We start from the raw sequence: 25,876 nt of genomic DNA on the forward strand, positions 1-25,876 counted from the left end.
CAAAGACTCAGGACAGGACAGCCAGGGCTACATAGGAAAAATTCTGGCTAGGAAAGAGAGGGGGGAGGAGGAGGGAGAGGTAGAGGGAGGGCGGGAGAGAAAAGAAAAAAGAAAAGAAAGAAGAAATTGGTTTAACTTATACTCAGAAAATGACACTTGAGGTGACTATTGGTTACACTGTTAGCTTAATCACTAGTCATGGCAAAAGACACCACGACCAAGGCAATTCATAAAAGAAAGACTTTAATTGTGGGCTTGCTTACAGTTTCAGAGGGTTAGTCCATTGTCATCACGGAGGGTCCTGGCAGTGCTAGAGCAGCAGCTGAGAGCTACAACCTGCCGCAGGCAGAAGAAGAGAGACTGGGCCTGGCATGGGCATCTGAAACCCCCACACCCACGCTGGTGGGCTAAGCATTCAGAATATGAGGCTATGGAGGCCTCTGTCATTCCAGCCACCACACACGGGTTATAACCACTCTGTAAACCTAAGCATTCCTATCATACTTTGTTTGTTGTTGCTTGGGACAAGACCTCACTATGTAGCCCAGGCTGACCCAGGATCTTTCTGCATGTGCCAGCTTTAAGTGCCAGTCCCTTTTGAGAAGGACACATGAGAAGAGTATCCATCTTGGTTTTCTTGCTACTACTTTTATTCCCTTTAAAACGTTTACTGGTACCTGACATTTACCCAACAAATGTTTATCAAATGAATAGGTGATAGAAGGACATGACCAGATATCTAGGAAATGATTGAGAGTACCTAGGTGTGGTGATATACACTGGCATTCTAAGCACCTGGGTTGTAGAAGCAGGAAGATCATGAGTTCAAGGCCAGCCTGGGCTAGGATTAGGGATCGTGGCTTAGTTAGCCTGTTACAGAGCCACAGCTCAGGGGTGTAGTGATTCATCCCTTTTAGGAGCAGCAGACAGGCCCTGTCTGCCGGGTGAGATCCATCCCCATCTCTTTTCATCTCAGTTCACTCACCTGTGACTCTGCATCCCACCTGGAGCGATAAGAAGGGTTAATTATAGCCCAAGTGGGCAGAAATTGATGTTGACTGTGTGTGCCGAGATCTCAAGGAATGGCACACCAGTCAGCTGGAAAACTGTAGAAAATAACAGACACCTACTGTTAAGCCAAAAATAACAGAGACAGACAGACAGAGAGACAGAGAGACAGAGAGAGACAGACAGAGACAGAAAGAGACATCGAAACAGAGAGACGGGGAGAGACAGAAACAGAGAGAGACAGAGAAACAGAAAGACAGAGACAGAGAGACAGAGAGATGGAGAGAGACTAGCTGTTCTTCAAGGCAGGACACCCCTTTCTTTTTCTAAAAGACCCTACCCTTAATTTTCCCCCTTCAAATAGTTCACTCTTTACCCATTGGTCCTTTTGGCCCCCCTTGTAATACAACCTTGATCAGTTTACTCCCAGCAAACATCCCACATCACTCCTGCCCCTGTGACTTTGCAGCTGCCCTTCATCCTGTCTTCTGAAATGCCATGATCCTTTGCAGTCCGGTCTTGCTTCTTCCCCTGACTTTACCATTCATTCATTACCATCTCCTGCAGGCTCCTGTGGCCTTCAAAGTGCTGCCAATTTTTTTTGCTGTCTAACAAGATTTATGACTTCTCCCTTAAATCTTAAAACTCTATCGGATGTCCCATGAGGACAGGGACAAGGGACTGTGAGTCAATCCTGCTTGTGTCTTAAACAGAATCCCTGAATGATCTTGGAAAATCCTGTATGGTCCAGTCGCTCACTCACTGGCTGAGACATTTGTCTGCATGTGCCTGTATCCCCTCACAGGCCTTACCCACAGGAAGATCAGATCCTTCCTAGACTTCTGCAGAGGTCATGGCCCCAGAAAAGTCACATCTGGAGACAAATGTGTTATGCCTAGAGAAGCTGATTGCAAGACTAAAGACTGTAGTGGTTTCTAAAGACCACAGAGGGAGAGAGAAAAAAATGAAGGATTTAAACAAATATTTTTCCTAAGCAGACCTCAGTCTCTAGAAGGGTTTCCAAACTGCAATCACAGCAAAAGAGGTGAGAGCTGAGAAAGTGCTGTGCTGGGCAGAACAGGGCTTCATTTATACTGCAATGGTGGCTCTTCCCGGGTCTGAACCCAAAAGACCCTAAGCTCAGAGAACCTGCTAAACTGCAAGAAGAGAAGAGGAAGTGAGAGCCACAGAGGAAAAGGAGAAAGAGAAAAGGGGAATTTGCCCTTGTGGTGTCTTACGCAAAAATGATAGTGCATTGGTGAGAACATGGGTCAGACCCCAGCAGGGGGTCAGAAGATGAGCCTCAATCGTGTTAGCTCTGGCTGTTTAAGAGATTGAAGCAGAAGGACCACTTGAATCCAGGAGTTCAAGGGTAGCCTGGCTATTATAGTGGAATCTTGTCTTATAATTAAATAAATTGGGGAGGGCGGGGTGCTGAGGCAGGAGGATGGTCAGTTTGAGGCCAGCATGAGCTATACAGCAAGACCCAATCTTGGAAAAACAGACTGCTGACTGACTGACAAACAGATAGGTGGACAAGGGAAGTGATTGGCAGTTTTCTCTTTCTCGTTGAAACTTGCTACAGTGCTCCTAGTATCTTCTCTCAGGCAGGCTCTGTGGAGAAGCGGAGCCTAATGGGACAGGGGAGCTCAGCTCTGCTCTCATGCTGAGCGAGCAGAGGATGCTGCAACAGAAATGGTTCCCAGCCCTGTGTGAACACCCAGGATCCAACGGGAGCTGCTGAGCACAAGGACCAGCTGTCCTCTTCTCCAAGGACTGTCCCCTGTGGTGCAGAGCTGGGCAGCAGGACAGCAAGTGCTCTGGCAGTGGAGGGACTGAACTCAGCAAAGATGACTGTCGATACAGGAAGTTGGAGGATAGAAAGTCACGGGCAGATCCAAGTCGTAGATGTTCTCAAAAATCGAAGCGGAGGAGATGCCTACCTGCCCTCCCTTCCAATTCACTTCCTGTAAGCGGCAGTGGATTGGACATAAGTACTTTCCTGCCTCTTCTCCCAACTCCCATTAAGATGAAAACAGAGGAATGAAGTGAACAAGAGTCCCCAAGGACAGGAGAAGGGGAAGGAAATAAAAGCAGAGACGAAACGTCAGCAAAGTGTTAGTGATGACAGCATACAGGAGAGAGACTGATGCAAGACTTCAGTGGATGACGACTTACAGGGGCAAGTCAGTCCATCACAGGACAGGAGTCTACCTGAGTACAGCAGACAGTGGAGCTGAGGCCTGGGGCTTAGCTGGGGCTAGGGGATCTGCTTTTAAAGGGTAGTAAACAGTATGGTGGTACATGTCCATAATCCCAGGGTTTGGGAGATAAAGGTGGAAGGATCAGAATTCTATAGCCTAGGCTGGGTCACATGAGACCTTGCCTCAAAAAAGGGTAGAGGTATTGCCTTAGTCAGGGCTTTACTGCTGTGAACAGACACCATGACCAAGGCAACTCTTATAGAAGACACCATCTAATTGGGGCTGGCTTACAGGTTCAGAGGTTTAGTCCATTATCATCAAGGTGGGAACATGGCAGCATCCAGGCAGGCACGGTGCAGGAGGAGCGCCATCTGAAGGCTGCTAGCAGAAGCCCACTCCCACAGTGACACACCTATTCCAACAAGGCCACACCTCCAAATAGTACCACTCCCTGGGCCAACCATGTCAGGTAGTTAGATACCGAAGTTTCTGTTTCTGCACCTCCACATAGATGTCCCAAATCCTGCTATTCCAGTAAGGAAGTTTAGGAAGTTAGACTCAGTGGTATCAGGTACAAGACAAAGCAAACCAACCTGGAAGCAAGGCCAGAGTCTGTAGCCCTTTTCTCTGAGGTTGTTCTATGTATTCATGGTTCAGACATATCCTTACCCACCTCCTGCCAACAGACAGCTGACTTGAAAACTCTCTGGGGCTGGAGAGATGGCTTAGTGGGAGATGGCTTAACGGTTAAGAGCACTGACTGCTCTTCCAGAGGTCCTGAGTTCAATTCCCAGCAACCACACGGTGGCTCACAACCATCTGTAATGGGATTCGATGCCCACTTCTGGTGTGTCTGAAGACAGTGACAGTGTACTCGTATAAATATAATAAATTCAGCTTTAAAAGGAAGGGGGGGGGAGACTCTAAAACTCTCTGGGAAATGTTGAGTGGAATGTCACAAACCAGTAATCTCAACACTTGAGAGCAGAAACAGGAGGATCAGGAGTTCAAGGCCAACCTCAACCATCTAACAAATTCAAGTCTAGCCTATGTTTCATGAGACACTGGCTTACAGACACCGCCATCTAGAAAGTCTACAATGAAAAGTCTACAGAGAAGCCCAGCTTAAACCAATTCCCATTCCCATACATTCAAAGCATCATCAAAGCAGTTTTTGCTCTCCCTCTCTCCCAAGACATCTAAGTAAAGAGAAAAACAGAGAGAGAGAGAGACATGCAAGGAACACTGGTTAATATCCCAGGGCCATAAATGGGATGAATCCTTAAAGAACGGGATGTTGTTTAAGAGGAACAGGTAATAACAATAGTCACCATATTTAATGAACATTTATTATGTATCAGAAGTGTGTTTAAGGACTGGAGAGATGGCTCAGTAGTTAAGAGCACTGGCTGGTCTTCCAGAGGACCCTGGTTCAATTCCCAGCAACCATGTGGCGGCTCACAACTGTAAGCCCAGTTCCAGAGGATCTGGCGCCCTCACACAGACACACATGCAGACACAGCGCCAATGCATAGAATTATATTTAGACTGAATTCTTATAAGATACAAAGATGAAAAGGAAACTACTGAAAGTTACGGAACCAGGGAAGAACGGATCTGATAGCTGAATAGACAGTTTTAACAGCTTTCTTGTAACGCCCTCCCCCGCCCAAGAGCCCTCAGGAAAACCCTTGGAACAGCTCAATGGAACAAGAGAGAGCAGACACAGAAAATAGAGAGGATGGATCCAAGGAGCCCAACGTCCAAGGGAGAACTGCACAGAGGAGTCACGTGCAATTGTTTTTAAATAGCACAATAATATTCCCTGATACATGAAACAAGTCTTCATGTTAAATGGCTTGACAACAAATGGGAAAGAGAGAAAGTGAGAGAGGGGGGAAGAGAGAGAGAGAGAGAGAGAGAGAGAGAGAGAGAGAGAGATCCACACAGAGAGATCCACACAGAGACTCATAGTAAAATGTTACAATCCCCGAGATGACAATAAAAACCTAAAAATTGCCAATTGTAATCGGCAATCCGAACATCAAGGTAGCAGAAGCATATGACACAGCCTAACCTCATGATGGACAGGTAGGGGAGGGAGGGTCCTCTTTCCAGCCAGTAGGGATGGTACCACTCACTCACACTCTCACATTCAGGAAGTACCTCTCTGACAGTATCTTCGAAAACGTACCCAAAGCTGGGCTTTCCTCACCTCTTGGGCCTCCACGCGGCCAAGCTGACAGTCAGGACTAAATAGCAACCACACTATTGGAGCAATGCTGTCTGAAATTTGAGCAAAATCCATTTCCAACCTGACAGTCTGTATCTAGCCAAACTGGAAATCTGTGCGGTACAATGTCGGACGTGGATGTGCAGTGAGTTATCTGTAGAAGCGAAGGGAGGGACAGGAGTAAAAAGGAGATTTATTTCTTACTGTGCACCTATTGTTCTGTTTGAATGCTTACTTACCATATGATACTCTCAAACCCTTTTAAGGGATGCTACCCAGTAGCTGGACTGGGGGACACTCATTGTGGATGAGAAAGCCCAACCGTGGCTGATTTCTTGTTCTTCAATATTCTTCGGCCCCTAGTGTTGGGGGACGACTTTTAGCAGAAAGCAGCTATCAGCTTTGCAGCCATCTTGAGCCATATACCCTGACGTGAGACTTGGATTACAATAGCCTACAACAGCTGAGCACACTCTGATAATCTTGGTTTAGATACCTTGGGTGTGTGAGATTAAAGGTGTGTGAGATTAAAGGTGTGTGAGATTAAAGGTGTGTAACTTAAGAGTATGATTTAGAAGTGTAGAGATCAGATTTAGAGACAAGACCTAAGGGCATGATTATAGGTGTGACTTAGAGGCGTGGCTTAGAAGTGAGACATATAAAAGGCAGAGACAGAACAGAACAGAGAATCAGACATAGCAGAGAGAAGACAGAAACAGTACAACTTGGAGGAAAACAGATTACTTGACATTAGGTAGAATACACTTGGCTCTAGAGAGAATCAGACACTTTAGAGAGAACAACTTGGAGCTAGTTATTAGACATTAGGCACTTGGAACTTGGAAGAAGAAACTTGGAACTTGGAGGCACTAGGGACTAGGAACTAGGGACTAGGAACTCAAGACTTGAGACACTTAGAGGAAGAGAGACTGAAGAATAACCGGGATTGAAACACACTCTGTCTGGTCTCCATTCTTCGAGTCTGCCCTCACCCTCTCTCTTGCTGAACCCCGACCCGCGAACCAGAGCGGCAGCTTGGGCCGGGATACAGTGGCCGCCCAAACACGGGGCAGCCCAGGCCTCAACATTTTGCTCAGGCCGTGACCCCCTAGCATAAAGGATGCCTGGCGTGCAGGAAGGGAGGTCAGGCCAAATTGGTTTTCAGCTCTGATGGAACTGCAAAGACAAACTACTAGCAAGACAGGCTCAGGACTCCTGGTTAGATCATGTGAAGAAAACCATGAGTGAAGACAGCAGATAGCATGATGCAGCCCTTTGAGTCACTTGGGTGTGGGTCACAGGAATGACTGGAGGAAGGAAAGTTCCAGAACCCACCTCCCTTACGAATCCTCCCCCGCTGAGACTGGCTGCTTTCTTCAGCCAAGGCCTGGATTCTAATCAACATTGTCAGCCCCTGGAAGAAAAGAAGTCATGAGTTTTTTGTTATTTTTTGTTTTGTTTTTGTTTTCCTTGTGGGAAAAAAAGCCAAATCTGACTGTGGTTTGTCTTACACACTTACTGTAAGAAGCATATGAAAGCTTGCTGTAGGGTGCGAGAGAATGTTCACTAGCTAAGAGCACTTGCTGGTCTGGTAGAAAACAGAAGTTTGGTTCCTAGCACCACACAAGGTGGTTCAACTGTAATTCAAGTTCCCAAGGGGGTCCAACATCATCTTCTGGCTTCCACAAATACAAAACCACACAAAGCATGCACACACACACACACACGCACACGCACACACACACACACACACGCTCACACACACACAAAATAAAGTAGAGCTCATTGCAGTCTTTAAGAATTTATCTGCCCCGCAGTGGTGGCGCACGCCTTTAATCCCAGCAGTTGGGAAGCAGAGGCAGGCGGATTTCTGAGTTCGAGGCCAGCCTCTTCTACAGAGTGAGATCCAGGACAGCCAGGGCTATACAGAGAAACCCTATCTCGAAAATCAAAAAAAAAAAAAACAGAAAAAAAAAACAACAACAAAAGAATTTACCTAATATAGAACTTAATATTTTTATTTTTATTCTATTTTATTTTATTTGTATATGAATGTTTTGTAGGAATGAATGTCTGTGTACCTTGTTCTTGCTTGGTGCCAGAAGAGAGTGTCAGATCCTCTGAATCTGGAGGTAGAGACAGAGGCTTCCTCCATGTGGCTGCTGGGAATCAAAACCAAGTCCTCTGAAAAAGCAGCCACTGTTCTTAACCCCTGGACTATCTATCTCCTTAGCCCGTATGGAGCTTATGTTTACATAACTGAAAAAGTCTATGTTAGATAAGGGACTGATGCATCTGGTCAGCTTTTCATGATCCCGTTAATAAGAATATGTCCTGACTGTTCTCCCCAGCTGCTCAGAGACTGCTAACAGATCTGAAGATGTTGCCTCCAGTGGGATGCTGTGCAGGACGTAACTGTTATATTCTGTTGGCCTTAGTCTCTGAAGAGAGTTTGGAGGTTTGGTTTTTGGGGGTTTTTTGTTTTGTTTTGTTTTGTTTTGTTTTGTTTTTCTCCCTGAAAACAGAATAGCAACAATGTTCCTGATGACATAGTCCAGGAAGATATACTACCAGAATGATGCATGTTGTGGTTGATGTCCTGCCTAGAACACAGGCTGCATGCCACACTGCTAGAGTTAATATTTCGGTTCTAACAATTACTAGCACTGAGACCTTTAAGCAAATTAGACTTTCTGAGCCTTGGATCTTACTCTGTAAAATGAGACAAACCCTGTTTTACAGGGTTCTGTTTGAGAGAGAGAGAGAGAGAGAGAGAGAGAGAGAGAGAGAGAGAGAGAGAGAGAGAGAGCACATACAGTTAGCTGTCTGGACTTTAATACGAATTAGTTCTTTCTTTCTTTTCCTTTTGTTTTGCTTTGTTTTTGAGACATTGAAAACATTGTTTTCAATGTAACCCTGGCTGTCCTAGAACTCTGTAGACCAGGCTGACCTCCAACTAGGAGATCTGCCTGACTCTGCCTCTCCAGGGCTGGGATTAAAGTTGTGCACCCCTGCGCCTGGTCCAGATTGGTTCTTTCTTCTTTCTGTACCTTATATAAATAGAACCAGGTAATGGGCACTTCTGTTGTGCCCACCTTCTCTCAATTGTCGTGAAATTCACCATGTGTAATTTCGGAAAGTCTGCTCTAAAATGCCTTTGTTTAATCGGAGTATTTAATCTATTCCAAATACTAGTAATAACATGTGAGTTCATCCATATCTTAAAAAGTGGATCCCAAGCTCAGAAAGACTGAGAAACATCTCTGAATAGAGTAGAAGAAAATACAGAAAAGTTTTGAGAAGATTCTAGGGCAATACAATTTTCATTAACCAGATATCCTGGGGAAGGGTGTTAATAGGTTGCCAGGGATGTCCATCTCTCTCTGAAATGATAGATTATAATTATGTATGTATTCCTTATTGTGTGGTTGTGGACAAGCCAGTCTTCCTATTTTCGTGTCTATGTGTGCCCAGAAGAGTTACTGAGAAGATGGGAGACGGAAACAAATGGTCATCAAGTATCAGTGTTCTGCATATACGTGTCAAAGAATCTTTTAGCTAAGTGCGACAGTGCAGACCTGTAACCCTGTCACTCATGAAACTAGCAAAGAGAACTGTGAGTTTAAAGGCAGCCTCAGTAAAAGGCAGGAGGTGGAATAGTCAGGACGGTGGCTTGGCTCAGTGGGTAAAGGCACCGGCTGCCAAGCCTGGCAATTCGAGTTCCATCCCTGAGATCCAGACGGTAGAAGAAAGGAACAGCACCACGTGTTTGTCCAGTGAGCTCCACGTGTGTAACTGTGGCACATTTGCATATGGCTGCACACACAAATAAATGTCAAAAATTACGTTAGATTATCTGCTTTTATTAAGCAATATTTCTCTGCAGGGGAGTTACATGAATACCATAGCAAATTTGTATCGTCTGGTTTGGTTTGGTTTGGTTTGGTTTGGTTTGGTTTGGTTTGGTTTGGTTTGGTTTCTTTGTTTTTGTCTTTTGAGACATAGTTTCTCGGTGTAGCCCTGACTGTCCTGAGACTCACTCTCTCTAGACCCAGGCTGGCCTCGAACTCACAGAGATCTGCCTCTGCCTCCTGCCTCCAGTGTGCTGGGGTTAAAGGTGTGCACCACCACCACCTGACGGTACTATCACGTTTAATCATATTGGAAGGGACTTTTTCCCAAAACAGAAAGCATAGCTCTCCTGATTCACTTGTCCATGTCCTGCCTTTGCTGTCCCTTCCTAGAAAGTGACTAAGGAAGGAGAAGAGGTGAAGTTCAAAGCAGTCACCTTCCGTTTTACTAGCTTTAATAAGAAGGTAGAACGAGAAAGATAGAAACTCAATTGAAGCTTTCATACAGATACGGATTTCGGCCATCGACATCCCTTCAGTCCCTCATTGTCATGGGTCCCTAACAATCCGCTGTCACTCTCGGTAAGTGCCTATTTTTAAGTTTCCGCTTCTGTTCAGATCTCCTCCGACAGTAATGAAAGATTTAGATAGGAAAGTGCTTTAGCATTTGGAATGAAACCGAGACTGTGACTAGATCTGCTGAGGGAATCAGCCAGGGTGAGATCTGGATCTCTGGAAATGTCATTCATAATCAACGGCGCACACGCCGTGCTCAGTGGATCGGCACAGGCCTGCGTGCAGAGGACTCTGGACAGTGATGTGTATGTATGTGCCTGCATAAGTGAGCCAGAATACATACATGGAGGATGAAGGAAAAGGGTCACTGTGTTTCCGACTAGCCTGCTCTTTACAGGCCAGGTGATATCTTTCCTTTGGTCATCATCTCTTGACAAGTGAGGATAAAACCTTCCCAAGCTGGCGGTGGCGGCACACACTAGAAATCTCAGCACTTGAAAAGACTAAGGCAGCCGGGCGGTGGTGGCGCACACCTTTAATCCCAGCCTTTAATCCCAGCACTTGGGAGGCAGAGGCAGGCGGATTTCTGAGTTCGAGGCCAGCCTGGTGAGTTCCAGGACAGCCAAGGCTATACAGAGAAACCTTGTCTCAAAAAACCAAAAAAAAAAAAAAAAAAAAAAAAGGCAGAAAGAATGCCTGAAACAAACAAACAACAACACGGCTTGGCGTCTTAGGTATACTAAGCAGTCAGACTGCTATTTACAGCTTATGGCATGTCATCTCTTGTCATTTACAGCTGCTAGATCGTCAACCAATTCAAGGCCCGGAGTAGACTCAGCCCTTTTTGTAATCTTTCCACTCTGAGTTCCTAGAGACCTCCGGGCCCTCACACATGCTCACTGCACAGTGTGTGTGATTTGGTGTCTGTGTGTTTCTCTGTGAGACCGTGGTCTTTTCATAGACAAAAGGTAACTCTCCACCCCTGGCAGTACCCAACACAACAACAAGCGTGCCACCTGTATTTGTGGACAATGATATGCTCCTGGTCACTCCCCTTTGGATGGCAACTATGTTGTCAGAGTCCTTGCTGGTTTGCAACACTCAGAGAAGCAGGGATTTGGTGTTTGTGGAAGAAAATGTGGCATTGGTCAGTGTCCCTGAGTGTGTGATATACAATAATAAAAAGGTGGTATTCCTCAGCACTGTCTCGATCTCAGGACTGTCTCGATCTCAGGACTGTCACGATCTCAGGACTGTCTCAATCTCAGGACTGTCACGATCTCAGGACTGTCTCACTGTGATTCATATTCTCAGCTATAATCAGAGTATGTCTGACACATCTCCACAGACCACCTTGATTTATGGCCTGAAGCCATGACAGTGACTTAGATGACCTTCCACATGCCTGCTCTTGTTGGAGGTTCTAGAGTCCAAAAAAAACAGTGTCTTCCATGAGTTTGTAGATAAGATAGATTCTTGACCTAGAACAGAATCTAAACTTGAAGGCTGCAAGTGCCTGGGGCCTTTTACTGACCTCTCTGAATCATTAATCAATAGGGAAGGTTTCTATTGTGCTTCATTCTTTGGCTTTAAATTACATTGAGAGAGAGAGAGAGAGAGAGAATATGAGTGCACGCATATGTGTGTGCATGCATACATGTGTGTGCCCGTGCCTAGGGAGGTCAGAAGAGTTCCCTTGAAGCTGAAGTTACAAGTGTTGGTGAGCACCTGATGTGCTGGGACCCAAATGCTGGTTGTCATGATTACGCAGCAACTGCTCTTAACTGCTGAGCCATTTCTCCAGCTAATCCTTCGGCCTTTTGTTTTGTAATTTGTTTGTTTGGTTGGTTGGTTGGTTGGTTGGTTGGTTGGTTGGTTGGTTTTGTTTTGAGATAGGGTCTCATTCACTCTCTAGCCCAGGTTCACCTTTCCTTTAAGCAATCCTCTTGCCTCTACCTCCCAAATAGGTACTGCATGCATGTGGCTCTGGCACAGTTATGGGTTTTTATTGTTGTTGTTGTTTGTTTGTTTGTTTGTTTGGTGTTGAGAGACAGGTGTTCTCTGTGTAGCCCAGGCTGTCCTCGAATGCACAGAGATCTGGTTCTACCTCTGCCACCATCTCTGCCTCCTGAGTGCAGGGGTTGAAGGCTTGTGCCATTGCCATCCATCTTGGGACAGGTTTTTGTCTTTTCCATCTTTTTTTTTTTTAAAGAAGTATTAGTGCATGCTGACATGAGCCCCATATAGGTGTCTCCTGAGAGGCTCTGCCAGAGCCTGACAAATACAGAGGGGATGCTCACAGCTAACCATTGGACTGAGCATGGGGTCCCCGATGGAGTCCTCAGTGGAGGAGTTAGAGAAAGGACTGAAGGAGCTGAAGGAGTTTGCAGCCCCATAGTAAGAACAATAATATCAACCAACCAGAACCTCCAGAGCTCCCAGGAACTAAACCACCAACCAAGGAGTACACATGGAGGGATCCAGGGCTCCAGCCACATATGTAGCAGAGGATGGCCTTGTCAGGCATCAATGGGAGGAGAGGCCCTTGGTCCTGTGAAGGCTCGATCCCCCCCCCAGTGTAGGGAAATTAGAGAGGAGGGAGGCAGGAGTAGGTGAGTGGGAGGGAAACATCCTCACTGAAGGGGGGGGTTGGTTGGTTGGATGGGGAGTTTCAAGGGGGGACCAGGAAAGGAGATAACATTTGAAATGTAAATAAAGAAAATATCCATTAAAAAAGAATTCTTTATTTTATGTATATTTTTATGTATATGAGTACATTGTAGCTATCTTAAGACACACCAGAAAAGGGCATCAGATCCTATTGCATGTGGTTGCTGAGAATTGAACTCAGGACTTCTGGAAGAGGGGTCAGTGCTCTTATCTGCCGAGCCATCTCTCCAGCCCTCCCTCTTTGTTTTATTTACTGAGACAGTATGTCACATCTACTGAGTAACTTTTTTTTTGTTTTGTCTTGTTTTTTTCTTATAAGGAATTCTGCAATTAAAATAAATGTTTTTTGCTCTTACACAAACAAAGCAAACATCTGTTTTAGTTGCAGAGAGTGAAATACTGCTCTTGAGATGTTGAAATTCATTAAATACAGGGGCTGGAGCTATTGCTCAGTGTAGGAGCACTGGCTCCTCTTACAAAGGGCATAGCTTTGGCTCCCAGCAACCACACTGTGACTTACAAACGCCTTAATTCTAGTTCCAGGGGACCCAGCACGCTTCCAAGCATGCATGTGATGTATAGACATACTTACAGGCAAAACACACATAAACACAAAATTATTTTTTTTTTCTTTTAAAGTTATTAAAACACTGCTAATCCCCATTTCCCGGAGAAAATTCCTCTTGAAAGCCCTGCTCTCTTCTAAGGTTTCCGTTTGCTGCGTGGGGCCTTGAGAATTACGTTCGTGTAGTTTTAACACAAGACACCAAATGCAGCAAAGTGGGGACCAAGCTTAAGCCCAGGATGGTCTATAATTCTTTGTCAATTATGTATGAGCTTTGTTAGGAGAAACCAAGGCTGGGTATTTGTTAGTTTTCCCTGAGTGAATTCTGCCCCCTTGCGGATTAAAATGTCTACAGAGCAGAGAGGAGTAGTGTAGCCCTATGTATGGACAAGTTCCTTTCCATTGTTTCCAAGAACCCTGGAAAAGTGAAGGACAGAAGGAAACTAAACTAGACCCTTGGTGTAAACTGTAAGAGCTCAGTATGGTGACGAAACACACCAGCAAGCAATAGCACACGATTTATTTTTATTATTATTATTATTATTATTATTATCATTATCATTATCATTATCATTATCATTATCATTATTATTATTATTATTTACTCTACGTGGCATAAATTTCATCATAATGAGAAATGCTTTGAACATTCAGTTTAACATTGACATAGAAGGGTCCCCTTTGCTGCCTCCGAATAACCCTAGGTGAATGAGAACTTTACTGAATTCCGAGGCTTATTCTGCTGTCAGACAGTACTGTCAACACGTCTGTCAACATATTACTTCCAGATTCTGGATGTAGTTCAGTGGTAAAGCACTTGCTCAGTGTGTGCCAAGCCCTGGGTTCCTTCCCCAGCGCTGAAAAAGAAAAGCCCTGCAACAACGACATAGGAGACCCAGATATTGTCACTGTCTCTTGTAAGAGAATCACATGATTCCGTTATCTGTGATACAGGAAGATTCTGGAGATCTCTCAGTCTATTGTATGGTTGAATCAGTTATGCCATATGCCTATAATCCTGCCCCAAGGAACAATCCCCAACAGGCCCATGTTTTTAATCTTAAGAAGCCCTTTTTCCCATATGAAGAATCCATAAATATAAATAGCACAGCAAGCTTTTATTTTGAAAGACCATCTTAGGGCTGAAGAGATGGTTCAGTGGATAAAGTACTTACCACTCAAACGTGAAGATCTGAGTTCAATTCCTAGCATTCTTGTGGAAAAAAACAAAAAAAGCTGGGTACAAGGGCGCACTCTTGTAATTCCAGGGCTAGGAAGATGAGAACAGGCAGGTTCCTCGTGACTAGCCAACCTAGTCTACTGGCTGAGTTCCAGGCTAGTGAGAGACTGGGGAAAAAAAGAAAAAGGGTTGATTTCTCACTTCTGCAGCCACTCAAACCCACAAATACCACCGGTGCACACACACCACCCCTTGTACACACAGACATCGAAAATCATGTTACATATGGTTTTAAAAAATGGAGTCTGGAGAGATGACTTAGAGGTTAAGAGCACTGGCTGCTTTTCCAAAGGTCCTGAGTTCAATTCCCAGCAACCACATGGTGGCTCACAACCATCTGTACTGGGATCTGATACCTTCTGGTGTGTCTGAATACAGCCACAGTGCACTCATCATTCATATACATTAAATAAAAAAAAATTTTTTTAAAGTCTGAGGGAGCTGAGTTAACTGTTAAATTAATTGAAGGTATCATTAACCATCAGCTTTCCGAGGGCTTTAGGAAATATGAGGCCCACATCTTTGTATACCCAGTGCCATCTGCACTTGGTAAGTAAAGAGAACAGTGGAAGTTTTTAATGTGGGTGGTCACATTAAATCACATAATGAGACAGTCTGTCACAGAGCGGGGAAAGGGTGAGTCCTTGTCCCTCCTTTCTTTCCTCCCTTTTTTTTGAGATATACACTCACTATGTAGCCTTAACTAGCCTGGAACTCACTATGTAGAGAAGGCTGCCTTCAAACTCAGAGGTCCATCTGTCTCTGCCTCCGATGCTGGCATTAAATGTGGTCACTACCACACCTGACATGAGGCTTCCGCTTGATCAGCCTTTGTTTCATCTGAAAACTTAGTGTTGGGGTCCAGGAATCACCTCACAAACCATACAGACACTGATCACAGTCACACAGGGATAGTTTATTGAGCACATGCCCCAGATTCGGGAACCGGACCATGACTCTGAGTTAAGATTTTATAAGGTTTTTAAACCCAAAAATCCATAAATATCTGTGCCAAGTTATTTCACCAATCAGGATTTAGGGATAGGGGATTTCTTTAGGAATATGTCCTTGTACACTTCTCTTGTTCCCATCGGTTGAGATATTTAACTGTGGCAGAGGATTTACCTTGTCTATTTACCACGTCCTAACTTGTCTACCAGGATGGGACTTGCCAACCAAGATGATAGTTACCCACGTTCACGTCTCTTTCTGCCAAGTAGGATGTCAGTTCCCAGGGGGGTCTTGAGAACTTAAACTTTACTCAACCACTACCCAAAATAGAAGTCTTACTCCAGATAGTTTCTTATATTAGTGCAGATTCCTCTTTTACTTTGGGGTCCATCCTAGGGGCAACTTATACCATAAAAGCTTACACATAGATACAGGAAGTGCTGTTGGGTAATTGATTGGTTTGGGTCCAAGCTTGTTGTGGGTAAGTATACAAAACAGTTCTACTGACTTCTATCGTGATTGGTTTCCAAGGGCACGGAATGTAACAAAATGTGTGGTCGATCTTGGCATTAGAAAGTTTCCTAGTAACCGCAGAGACATATGAGAAAGTTTCCTTGTAATGGCAGGCTAGCCAGGTAACAGTTACTTAGGCCTTAACATTCCATTTAGGCCTTAACATTTTACCTACGTCCTTACACTTAGGGCTGGGGATGTAGCTTCGTGGTTAAGTTTTTGTGCAACATGTACAAGGCCCAGAGCTTTAAACCACAGCACTACAGCAACAAGTCACAGAGGAAAAACCTATCCCCATTATTGTTTAAATCAATGTCGGGCTCTCTCTTACCCCTATTCTATCCCCCTCTCCCTCCCCTCCTTTATCTCCTCTTTTTGTCCTCCTCACCATCTTCCTGTCACCATCTCCCTGTCACCTTCTCCTTATCCCCAACCCCTCCCTTCTTTTCTTCTTTCTATTGCTTATTTAAACCCAGCCCACGGACTAGGATGTGGAGCTGAATCTCTGTGACCCGTCTCCTGACCAAAGCCTAGTCCTTGTGCCCACCTCACTATTTCAGAGACTCCTGGAACAAATGTCCTCTCAGGGGAAAAGACTAACCAGACACCATCCCAGTTCCCAGATGTTTGAAATTCCACTGGCTTCGTTCCTTTAGCTTTTGGCTTTGTCTAAATACCAAATATGTTTGCATTAAAGAAGTCGCTGACGTAGGTCTGGTCTGGTGGTTAGCAACTCATAGCCTATACAGTTTTCCCCTCCCCCTTCTCTTCTGAAGACCTTTGTAAGGAGATGCTGGGATGGGATGGGTGCAAGGCTTGGAAGGAAACATGCTGGGTAGAAGAGCCACCTCACTAGCTGCCAGTGAAGTTGGCAAGAGAGGCCAGGTGCTCCCCCAGCTCCAGGTGCTCCCCCAGCTCCAGGTGCTCCCCCAGCTCCAGGTGCTCCCCCAGCTCCAGGTGCTCCCCCAGCTCCAGGTACTCCCTCAGCTCCAGGTGCTCCCCCAGCTCCAGGTACTCCCTCAGCTCCAGGTGCTCCCCCAGCTCCAGGTGCTCCCCCAGCTCCAGATGCTCCCTCCACCTGGAGTGTTCTCCTTTCCCTCCAATCTGCAGCCACAGCATGCCTGTCTCCCCAGAACTATCTTCTTCAAACACTTCACAATCCTGGTTTGCCTCCTTGGTGCCTGTTCAGTTTCTCTGTGACTTTTACAACATAGTATGACAGTTGTTAATAATAACTGCCGTTTGTTGAGGGGGGGGTGTTAGTATTTCGTCTAAACTCCACATCCCCAGTTACCTGGCAATAGCCAGGTATGCTCCTCCCCACAGTTACCTGGCAACCGCCAGGTAGCCCGATCCACTATAAAAGGGGCTGCTTGCCCCCTCCTCTCTCTCTTACTCCCTCTCTTCTTCTCTTGCTCTCTTCCTCTCTTACCCTCTTGCCTCTTGTCCCCTCCCCCATCTTTCTCTCTCTCCACGTGGTCATGGCCGGCCTCTACTTCTCTTCTCTCCCCACCTTTGCCCTTTCCCCTGAATAAACCTTTTCCCACTTAGAACCGCGTGGTCTGGAGTAGTCTATTCTCAACGGCGGTCAGATATTCCTTACAGGGGGTGCCTTGTTAGATCTTTTACCCAGGCCATATACAATCCTTCTAACAACCTTTCTTCATTTTACAGAAAAGAAAAGGGGTGGGGGTCGGGGGGGGTTGGGAGTGGGGGTAGTAGCACATGTCTTTAATCCCAGCACTTGGGAGGCAGAGGCAGGCGGATTTCTGAGTTTTAGGCCAGCCTGGTCTACAGAGTGAGTTCCAGGACAGCCAGAACTTCATAGAGAAACCCTGTCTCAAACAAACAAAACAAAACAGAGAAGAAAAGGCTGAGAGAGGTCAGGAGACTCTAATCCATGAGGCTCATGGGGTCTCGTGAAATATATACAATGTTCCAGAAAGTCTGGACGACTCAGTCATGCATACACATAGCCCCCATCCTACCCTACAGAACTCTACGAACTTGACTTGAGTCACTCTGCATCTTAATTCTTGATCTATACAATGAGAGTGAGAGGGTTTTTTTTTTTCCTTTGTCTTTGTTCTTTCTCTGTGTTTTGTTTTTAGACAGGATAAGTCAGTGTAGCCTCCAGCTAACTTTGACTTCACAATGCTCACAGTTTTTCTCCTGTCTCAGGCTTGTAAATACTGGAATGACGCTTTCTTTTACTTTCTAAGTATCTGTGATACGACCATTCTGTGGCTTACTGGAGCATTCTGGGTAAAGCAAAATATGGGGGAACGCCTCCCACTCTCATTAATGAGTGCTAAATGTCCCAGAACCATTGAAAAAAATTATCACTCGCTGGGAGGTGGTGGTGCACGCCTTTAATCCCAGCACTTGGGAGGCAGAGACATGCGGATTTCTGAGTTGGAGGCCAACCTGGTCTACAGAGTGAGTTCCAGGACAGCCAGGACTACACAGAGAAACCCTGTCTCGAAAAAGAAAGAAAGAAGGAAGGAAAGAAGGAAAGAAAGAAAGAAAGAAAGAAAGAAAGAAAGAAAGAAAGAAAGAAAGAAAGGAAGGAAGAAAGAAAAGAAAAAAGTTATCACTAAATGGACGAAAGGAAGGCTACATTTGTGTCGCCACTAGAGGGCACTCTACTGTATACAACGCAATGTGCAAGACCAGACATCCTGCCACCGGATGCTCTCATTTTGTAAACTCTGATCTACACAGGCTGGTAAATTACTTGGATGGTAACTCCTGCACCAAGCGCTGTGGCCTTACCTAGAGCCTGCCGTGACTATGCATTCAGGGGTCATTTCTGTAGTTCATTAGTCAGAGCTTGGGAGCCTGTATTTCTGGGGTAACCCTTGATTCTTCAGGAAGAGCAAACGTGAGTGATTAGGGACAAGTTGTCCCCCGCGGGCATTCAGTGAGCTTTGGAAAAGTAGGAAAGTCCTATTTAGGAAAAAGAGAGAGGTTAGAGACTATACTTTGGTCACTGCCCAACCCACTGTCCCTTACGCAAGGGGGTGCGGGGGAGGGGGGGAGAGATGAATATGGTTTTTGTTAAAACTTCCTCTTGTCTGGTCTTTTCGGGGGGGGGGGGGGGGAGTTTGGAATGATCAAAAGAATCTAATGAGACCCAGGCTTTTAGAGAGCAAACCCTTAAGCTAACCTTAGCAGAAAGCAGCAAGTACACTAAGAATTACTCCCTCCTCACCATAGAGGAGCTCGGAGGGAGCTGTTTACAGGGGCAGCGCCTGCATACTGACCCCAGGCTGGGGGCCTGAAAACACTAAGGCTGAAAAGTTCCCACTAGCACCTTGTTAAGTGTCTGGGTTGCCTGGGGGAAAAAAAAACCCACTGGGGAAAGCCCACGGCTTCCAGGAAAGCATTTTGCATATACACTCACAAAGCCTCTTTCCAAAACCCCCTTCCCACACCGATTCCTACAGATAAAAACTACAGCAAAATTTTCAAAAATTCTCCCCTTCCCTGAACCCTGCGACTCACTAGCTTAGTTAGGCTGCAATATCTTAAGTTATGCCGACTGTAAGGATTTTCTTCCCCCTAAAGATGAGCCCTGTCGCTCAGGGAATCCTATGCTAGCAGCTATAGGGTGGTTGGACCTGCCGATTCCCTCTCACCCACCAGATGGCAGGCACAAACACTACCGAGGCCCCTGCCAGCTCAGAATGTAGACTCAACATATGGTAAAAATTATTTCTTAAGATGCCAAAAAAAAAAATCCCAGAAATCTGCAGAGATCCTGTTGGCATCTTGGAGTCTGGGGGCTTGCAGTTCAAGAAACAAGACAGATCCGTAGGCATTGGTTGACACTCCCTGCCTCGCTGAAGTCGTTTGTATTCACGAAAGCACCCGCCCGGCGCTGCTGTATTTAATTCTGGATGTGTTATAAATAGAAGGTAGAGAGCGCAGAGCACGCCACACCGCCCACCACTGTGTTCCGGCCCTCTGGGGACAGCGGCCAAATCTGAGCCTTTGTTTCCCTCTAGTGGCCTCCCTCAGCAAGTCTCACAGCTGATCCTTGGCAATTATTGATTCTGCATATAGCATAGCAAGGGCCTCCTGGATGCACGCGGGTGGTGTACGGTTCTCCAGCCCTGCCTGAGGCTAGGACAGCTCTGCGGGTTTCAGCAGCGAGGAAAGCTAGCTCTTCCTCCTCCAAGTTCAGCGCAGTACAATGCAGCCAGTTTCTCCGCTATCCTGGTGGCTGCCATACGGGATTAGAGGAGACCGGGCACTTCCGCTCTAAAAGACTTATCAGGACCTCATCTCCTGATGCTCCTCCCCTGTGCTTCAGTTCACTCGCCAGTAAAATGGGTTTCTAAATGCTGAGTGGCTGTCTGCCGTGTATTCAAACTCACAAAGAAAAAAAAAAACTATGTTAGATTGCAGGAAATCTCTTTCATACACGCAGTAAAAGGAAACTGAAACTATTATTTCTACGTTGGTCGCACCACATAAACTGGGCACACGCACATTTGTTCGGATACGAGTGTGACACGTGGATACGAGTGTGACATCTCAACAGCCTTGCACTTTGCACCACGTTTGTTCCAATGTGGGGTACACGTGATAAGAAGTGGCAAGAAAACCTGGCTTGGGTCCTGTGCAAGAACAGCCAGTGCTCTTAGCTGCTGAACCAACTCTCTGACCCCTTTTTTTAACGTTTATTTTAACCTTGTGTGGCCCCAAACTTTTGATTCTCCTGCCTTAGACTCCAAGTGATGGGATTACAGGCACATGGATGCTAGACTCGATCCTTGTTTTCTTTATTTTAAAGACAGGGTTTAGCCGGGGAGTGGTGGCGAACGCCTTTAATCCCAGCACTTGGAAGGCAGAGGCAGGTGGATTTCTGAGTTCTAGGCCAGCCTGGTCTACAGAGTGAATTCCAGTACAGCCAGGGCTACACAGAGAAACCCTGTCTCAAAAACAAAACAAAACAAAACAAAAAAACAAACAAACAAAAAACCCAAAACAAAACAACAAAAAAGACAGGGTTTGACTGTCATGCTCAAGTGACCTTCTAGCCTCAGCCTCCAGGGTAGCTGGGATTACAGGCGTGTACCAGCATGACCAACGAGGCATTGGGCAATAACAGCTATTGCCTTTCTTTAGAACCAGGAAGTGCTACGCTATCCTAGACAGATGATTTCCATACAGCATTTGTAATATTTACCAAGCCCTGGAAAGACTGCCCTAAACCCTGTAATTAGATGCTCCTGCGCTTCTCTAGATTTGCATAATTCTCCTAGCACGAATAATTTCCCTTTATATTACAATGGTGTGTTTGTCACGTTTGCATCCTCCGAAATGCATGCCTCTAGAAAGCAGAAAACCTATTCTGGGGTTAGAGCAGCTCATTTGAAAAATAAGAAGGTTGGTGTGGAAGGTTTTCCTGAGCTTCAGTGTCTTTGACCCTGTAACTTCAGGAACCAGAGCTGCTGCCTGTATTGATGCAGAGTTTCTGTGAGTGCCACACTTCCAGAAGCATCTGCAGTAGAAAATAGACCGAAGGACAGTTTGGCTGGGCAGCGGTGGTACATTCCTTTAATCCCAGCACTCGGGAGGCAGAGGCAGGTGGGTCTCTGAGTTTAAGGCCAGACTTGTCTACAGAGTGAGTTCCAGGACAGCCAGGGCCACAGAGGAAAAAAAAAAAAAAAAAGTCTCAAGAAATAAACAAAAAAATGAAAATCCAAAAAGGGTTGCTGACTTACATAGTTGGTTTTATATTGTCATTGAGGTACTCGGTACTGAGCCTAGGTCCTCTCACATGCTAAGTAAACACCCCCTCTCACTGAGCTAGATCATAGATGCATATTTGGTATTCTTGAGGCAGGGTCTCAACCCTGGTTGTCTGGGAACTTACTCTGCAGACCAGGCTGGTCTCGAACTCACAGATATCTGCCTGCTTCTGCCTCCTGAGTATTGAATTATGCACCACCACTGCCTAGCTCACTCTTCACTTTCTATTCAGAGACATGGTCTCACTAAGCTGCGGAGATTGGCCATCAACTCCCCTGCAGCCTGGGCGGACCTGGATCCTTCCGTCCACCTGCTTCAGCCATCTAATCGCTAGGCTGTAAGGCTATACCACCAGCCCCAGCAATTACCTCCTAACTTATTTTAAAAAGCAAACAACAAAACTAATAAAGGGGATTGACGGTGGTTGCTAGTGAGGCAGGGAAATTGCCCTAAATTTAAAGCTAACAGGGACTAGATAGTACATGCCGGGTCAGCCGGAGCTACAGTGTGAAACTTTGTTGCAAAACAAACAAACAAAATAACAAAAACAAAACACCAAAAAAATTAACCAGGAAGGAAGACAGGCACCAGTAGGGTGAAATCCATGGAAGCTAAAGAATCTTTGGCTCTGCTATAGGGGGGAACCAAGGGCAGGCAAAGTGCTTGCAGGTCCAGAATCGGGAAGCCTTGACTTGCCCCCTCCTTGCCCACAGACGCTCCCACGGCTTGTTTGTTGCGATTTCTGCCTGGTCCCCAGTCTCACCCAGCACCCGCATTGCTCACTAGAGGTCTTCTCCTCTTTCCAGTAACCTGTTATGTTGGAACGCTGGGAACTCACACTGAGATCAAGAGAGTGGCAGAGGAAAAGGTTACCCTGCCCTGTCACCATCAACTGGGGCTTCCTGAGAAAGACACCCTGGACATCGAATGGCTGCTCACGGATAACGAAGGGAACCAGAAAGTGGTAAGTACCCTCCTAGTAAGACTTGCTCTCCTTTCTGCCCTCACATCGCCTTCTTCAGTCTTCACGTCTTTCTCACTGGGTCTGGAAGAGTTTGTTTTCTCATCTAGCATCAACCTGAAAAGGACCGGACCCAGATGATACACACTTAAAATCTTAGCACTCCGGAGGCAAGGGCAAGAAGAACTCTAGTTTGAAGCTAACCTGGGCCGGGCGGTGGTGGCGCACACCTTTAATCCCAGCACTTGGGAGGCAGAGGCAGGCATATTTCTGAGTTCGAGGCCAGCCTGGTCTACAGAGTGAGTTCCAGGACAGCCAGGGCTACACAGAGAAATCCTGTCTCGAAAAACCAAAAAAAAAAAAAGAAGAAGAAGAAGAAGCTAACCTGGGCTACATAGTAAAACCCTGTCTCTGAAAAGAAAGTGGAAAATAGAGGAATATCTGTGTTGGGAGGGTAAGAGGGTCTTTGGGCTGTGCAGAATTAATCCAAAGGCCCCAGGCACTGGAAAAGGACATCTGTACTGTTAACATCTTCACCTAAGAAGGGGGCTAAGACGCAGCAACTTGATGCCCTGGTCTAGTGAGCAGAAGTCAAAGCCCAGAATTCTCTTCCTCCTGCTTCTCTGAAACCGTCGTCACCTGAGCGCGCCTTGGCTCTGCGAAGTCATAACTTCCAGGTTCTGAAGATGACAAACGACATGTGACACAGAAGAGCACGAATGACAGCGCCGCTCCCAGATGTGACTGGCTCTCAGCAAGACAGCAGACGATGGCCCTGAAGTCTGGGAAAATAAAGAAGCAGTCATAGGACTTCCACACTCAATGTGGGGAGGGCCGTGATGGGCTTGGTGTCCAGTGCTTCTGACAGTGCGGGCAGAAGTTGTAGTGCTTGGATTCCTGGAGTACCCCATGCTGTCTGCTAGGACTCCTGGGGCACGCCATACTGCCTGCTCAGACTCCTGGAGCAATCCTGTGCTGCCTGCCACTAGACACCAGGACTAAGTAATCTACAGTTCCCATCCTTGGCATCTTTGGCTGCCTGCAGCCGGGCTCTTCCTCATTCTCCCTTCCTCATTCACTTACCACTTAGCTACTCTCACTTACACAGTGACTTACCGTTGCTCTTATTCACAGACGTACCTTTTTCTTAAGACTCTGTGATTGAGGAAGATTGAAGTAATGAATGGGTAGGAAACCTAATTCTTTAGCAACCCCAGTCCGTCACAGTACTTGGGGGTGCGCTGCTGAGTTTTCAAATCCAGAATGTGTTCTGTCCTTACCAGCCTCACTGGCACATTGTGGAGTACCAATGCTTTTTTGTCTTGCTCTGCCCTAATAACTAAGGAACCATACCCATTGTGAGAAGTCCTGGCATTGCTCACCTGCTACCTGAGATGTGTAGCGCGTCCCTTCATAAGGTGTAGTCTTGCTGTGTGTCTGAAGCGGACTCCACTCTTCTGAGCCCATCTTTGTCTTTAGAACTTACTATGTAAATGGGGAAGTATGTCCTACACCCCATTGGGCAATTTTTTCATAAGCAGCAATGTTTGTTTGTTTGTTTGTTTGTTTTTCGAGACAGGGTTTCTCTGTGTAGCCCTGGCTGTCCTGGCACTCACTCTGTAGACCAGGCTGGCCTCGAACTCAGAAATCTGCCTGCCTCTGTCTAGCAGCAATGTTCTTTAACTTTGGGTACGGTTACATTTCATAAACAAACAGGAACGGTCACAAACTCAGCATGCATTTACTATACCTATCCACGGAGTATCAGATGGAGACCTGTCTGACCTTAAGTAGGTTTGTAGTGTTTGTTTTCGCCTAGGGTTGAGCAAAATGGTCCAGCATAATGCCTACTTTTGATTAATAGAGTGTCACATGTCTTATGTGAAATAAGATTTTAAGATTTTATTTTTTTTAATCTACAATCAGAGGCTTTTAATCTTGCTTCCTTTTTATGGAGTTTTGTTCCCCCCCCCCCCCTTAAAAAAGAAAGGAAGTCTGTCCTTTTCCTCAGAATGCCCCTGTTATTAATTTCATAGGATGAATTGTACTGGGAGAAGCTAAGGTTTCCGCTAAAAATACATCTCAGGATCACACTGGAGTTTTTAACCTGCCTACACGGCTGCCTGTGTCACCTTGTTGTGTGATTCTGCTTGTCATCTTGTTCTCCCATAGCACGTCCTCCAAAGGCGACCTGTTCTCTGCAGAGCAAGGTCACCTTAACCTGAATGTGTTTACTCGGAGAAGGTCCTGGTCACTCATAGACATGATATTCTCAGCCCTGAATAGAGTAAGTGGATCTTTGTTCCTGGAAGAAAAGCCAAAGAACAGGCCTAAAAAAGACTCTCTCTGGACTATACTTGAGTCGGGCTCCCGGGTTCTTCATGATCCGGGGCTGCCTTTTCTGTCCTGGTAGAATCCATTTTGAGTGAGAGTCCTGCCTAGTCTAGTCAGTTCACTGCACAGTTCCCACCTTCGGTATCTGCCCATCTTGAACTTCAAATCACCGTGGTCAATGTTCAACACCAACCCTCTCGAGTCAATAGAGGTAGAAGCTCTCTTACCTCTGATGTTTCTTAGTAATACAAGGTCCTACTTTATTCTTTAAATCTGGCCCCTCTCCCTGACTCAAGGTCTGGTGGCAGTAGTCCCTCCCGATGTCATTGTCACCCAGTGGAATAGATGTTCCCGCCATGTTTAACCTATCTCGCTGGAATACTTTCTCTCCTGTCTTGTTCCGGTTTATCCCTATTCACTCAGAGCACCCACAAACACACATCTAACTTCTGCCCAGAAGTTTTCATTTAAAGGAAAAGGGGGAGAAACGAGCTTCTGTTATAAAGCTGAGCGGCTCCAAGAGTGAGGAAGTTAACGTAGGCTTGAAACCACCACTCACGTGGCTTCGTGCAGTCACAATTTCCAAACTTACCTGTGGTTGATGGGTGGGTGTCATTTTTCAGTCTCTCAGACCCTACAGATCTATTTCGCATTATGCCATTCTAGGTGCCAAGATACAGCTGTAAGGGGGCCATAATATCATTACTTCCTGGGGAGCACGCCATGAAAGGTGTCCAATAATTTGAAAGAAAAGGATCTAAGGATGTAGTATACTTGATAAACTGCTTACCCCAACGCACGAAGCCCTGGGTTCAAGTCACAGCACCAAATAAACTGAACATGGCAGTGCACACATGCAATCCCAGCACTCCGGTGGAAATGGGAGGATCAATGTTCAAGGTCGTCCTCACCTCAGCTACGTAGAGAGAAAGAGCGGTACAGTCTTTTCGATGACGTGAGACCCTGTCCCAGTGTCTTACCAGAAACCATAGCAATTTCAGCACATGGTGTTTTGGGGTTTTGTTTTGTTTTGTCTTTTAAAGGCAAGCATTTTCACCGGTGACTGA

The 25,876-nt window shown here is 45.9% G+C and overlaps 1 protein-coding gene and 1 long non-coding RNA gene across 3 annotated transcripts in view; one reads left to right on the forward strand and one right to left on the reverse strand.

Moving 5' to 3' along the window:
- Clmp (CXADR like cell adhesion molecule) overlaps nt 1-25,876 on the forward strand; it is a 105,724-nt gene that overhangs the window by 62,299 nt on the left and 17,549 nt on the right. Inside the window, exon 2 of the mRNA XM_076924780.1 lies at nt 22,321-22,478. Within this exon, the coding sequence (XP_076780895.1) occupies nt 22,321-22,478 (158 nt within the window). The remainder of the gene's footprint in view (nt 1-22,320; nt 22,479-25,876) is intronic.
- LOC143438858 (uncharacterized) lies at nt 13,532-20,103 on the reverse strand. 2 transcript variants are annotated; one of them, XR_013107426.1, is made up of 4 exons: nt 19,397-20,103; nt 18,527-18,700; nt 14,223-14,394; nt 13,532-13,920 (listed from the first exon to the last, which is right to left on the reverse strand). It is a non-coding gene; the product is annotated as an uncharacterized LOC143438858 (long non-coding RNA). The 2 variants fall into 2 exon arrangements; XR_013107427.1 differs by having other exon boundaries at nt 13,533-13,920; nt 19,785-20,103.

Source organism: Arvicanthis niloticus, chromosome 26, assembly GCF_011762505.2.
Source record: "Arvicanthis niloticus isolate mArvNil1 chromosome 26, mArvNil1.pat.X, whole genome shotgun sequence".
NCBI classification, from domain to species: Eukaryota; Metazoa; Chordata; class Mammalia; order Rodentia; family Muridae; genus Arvicanthis; species Arvicanthis niloticus.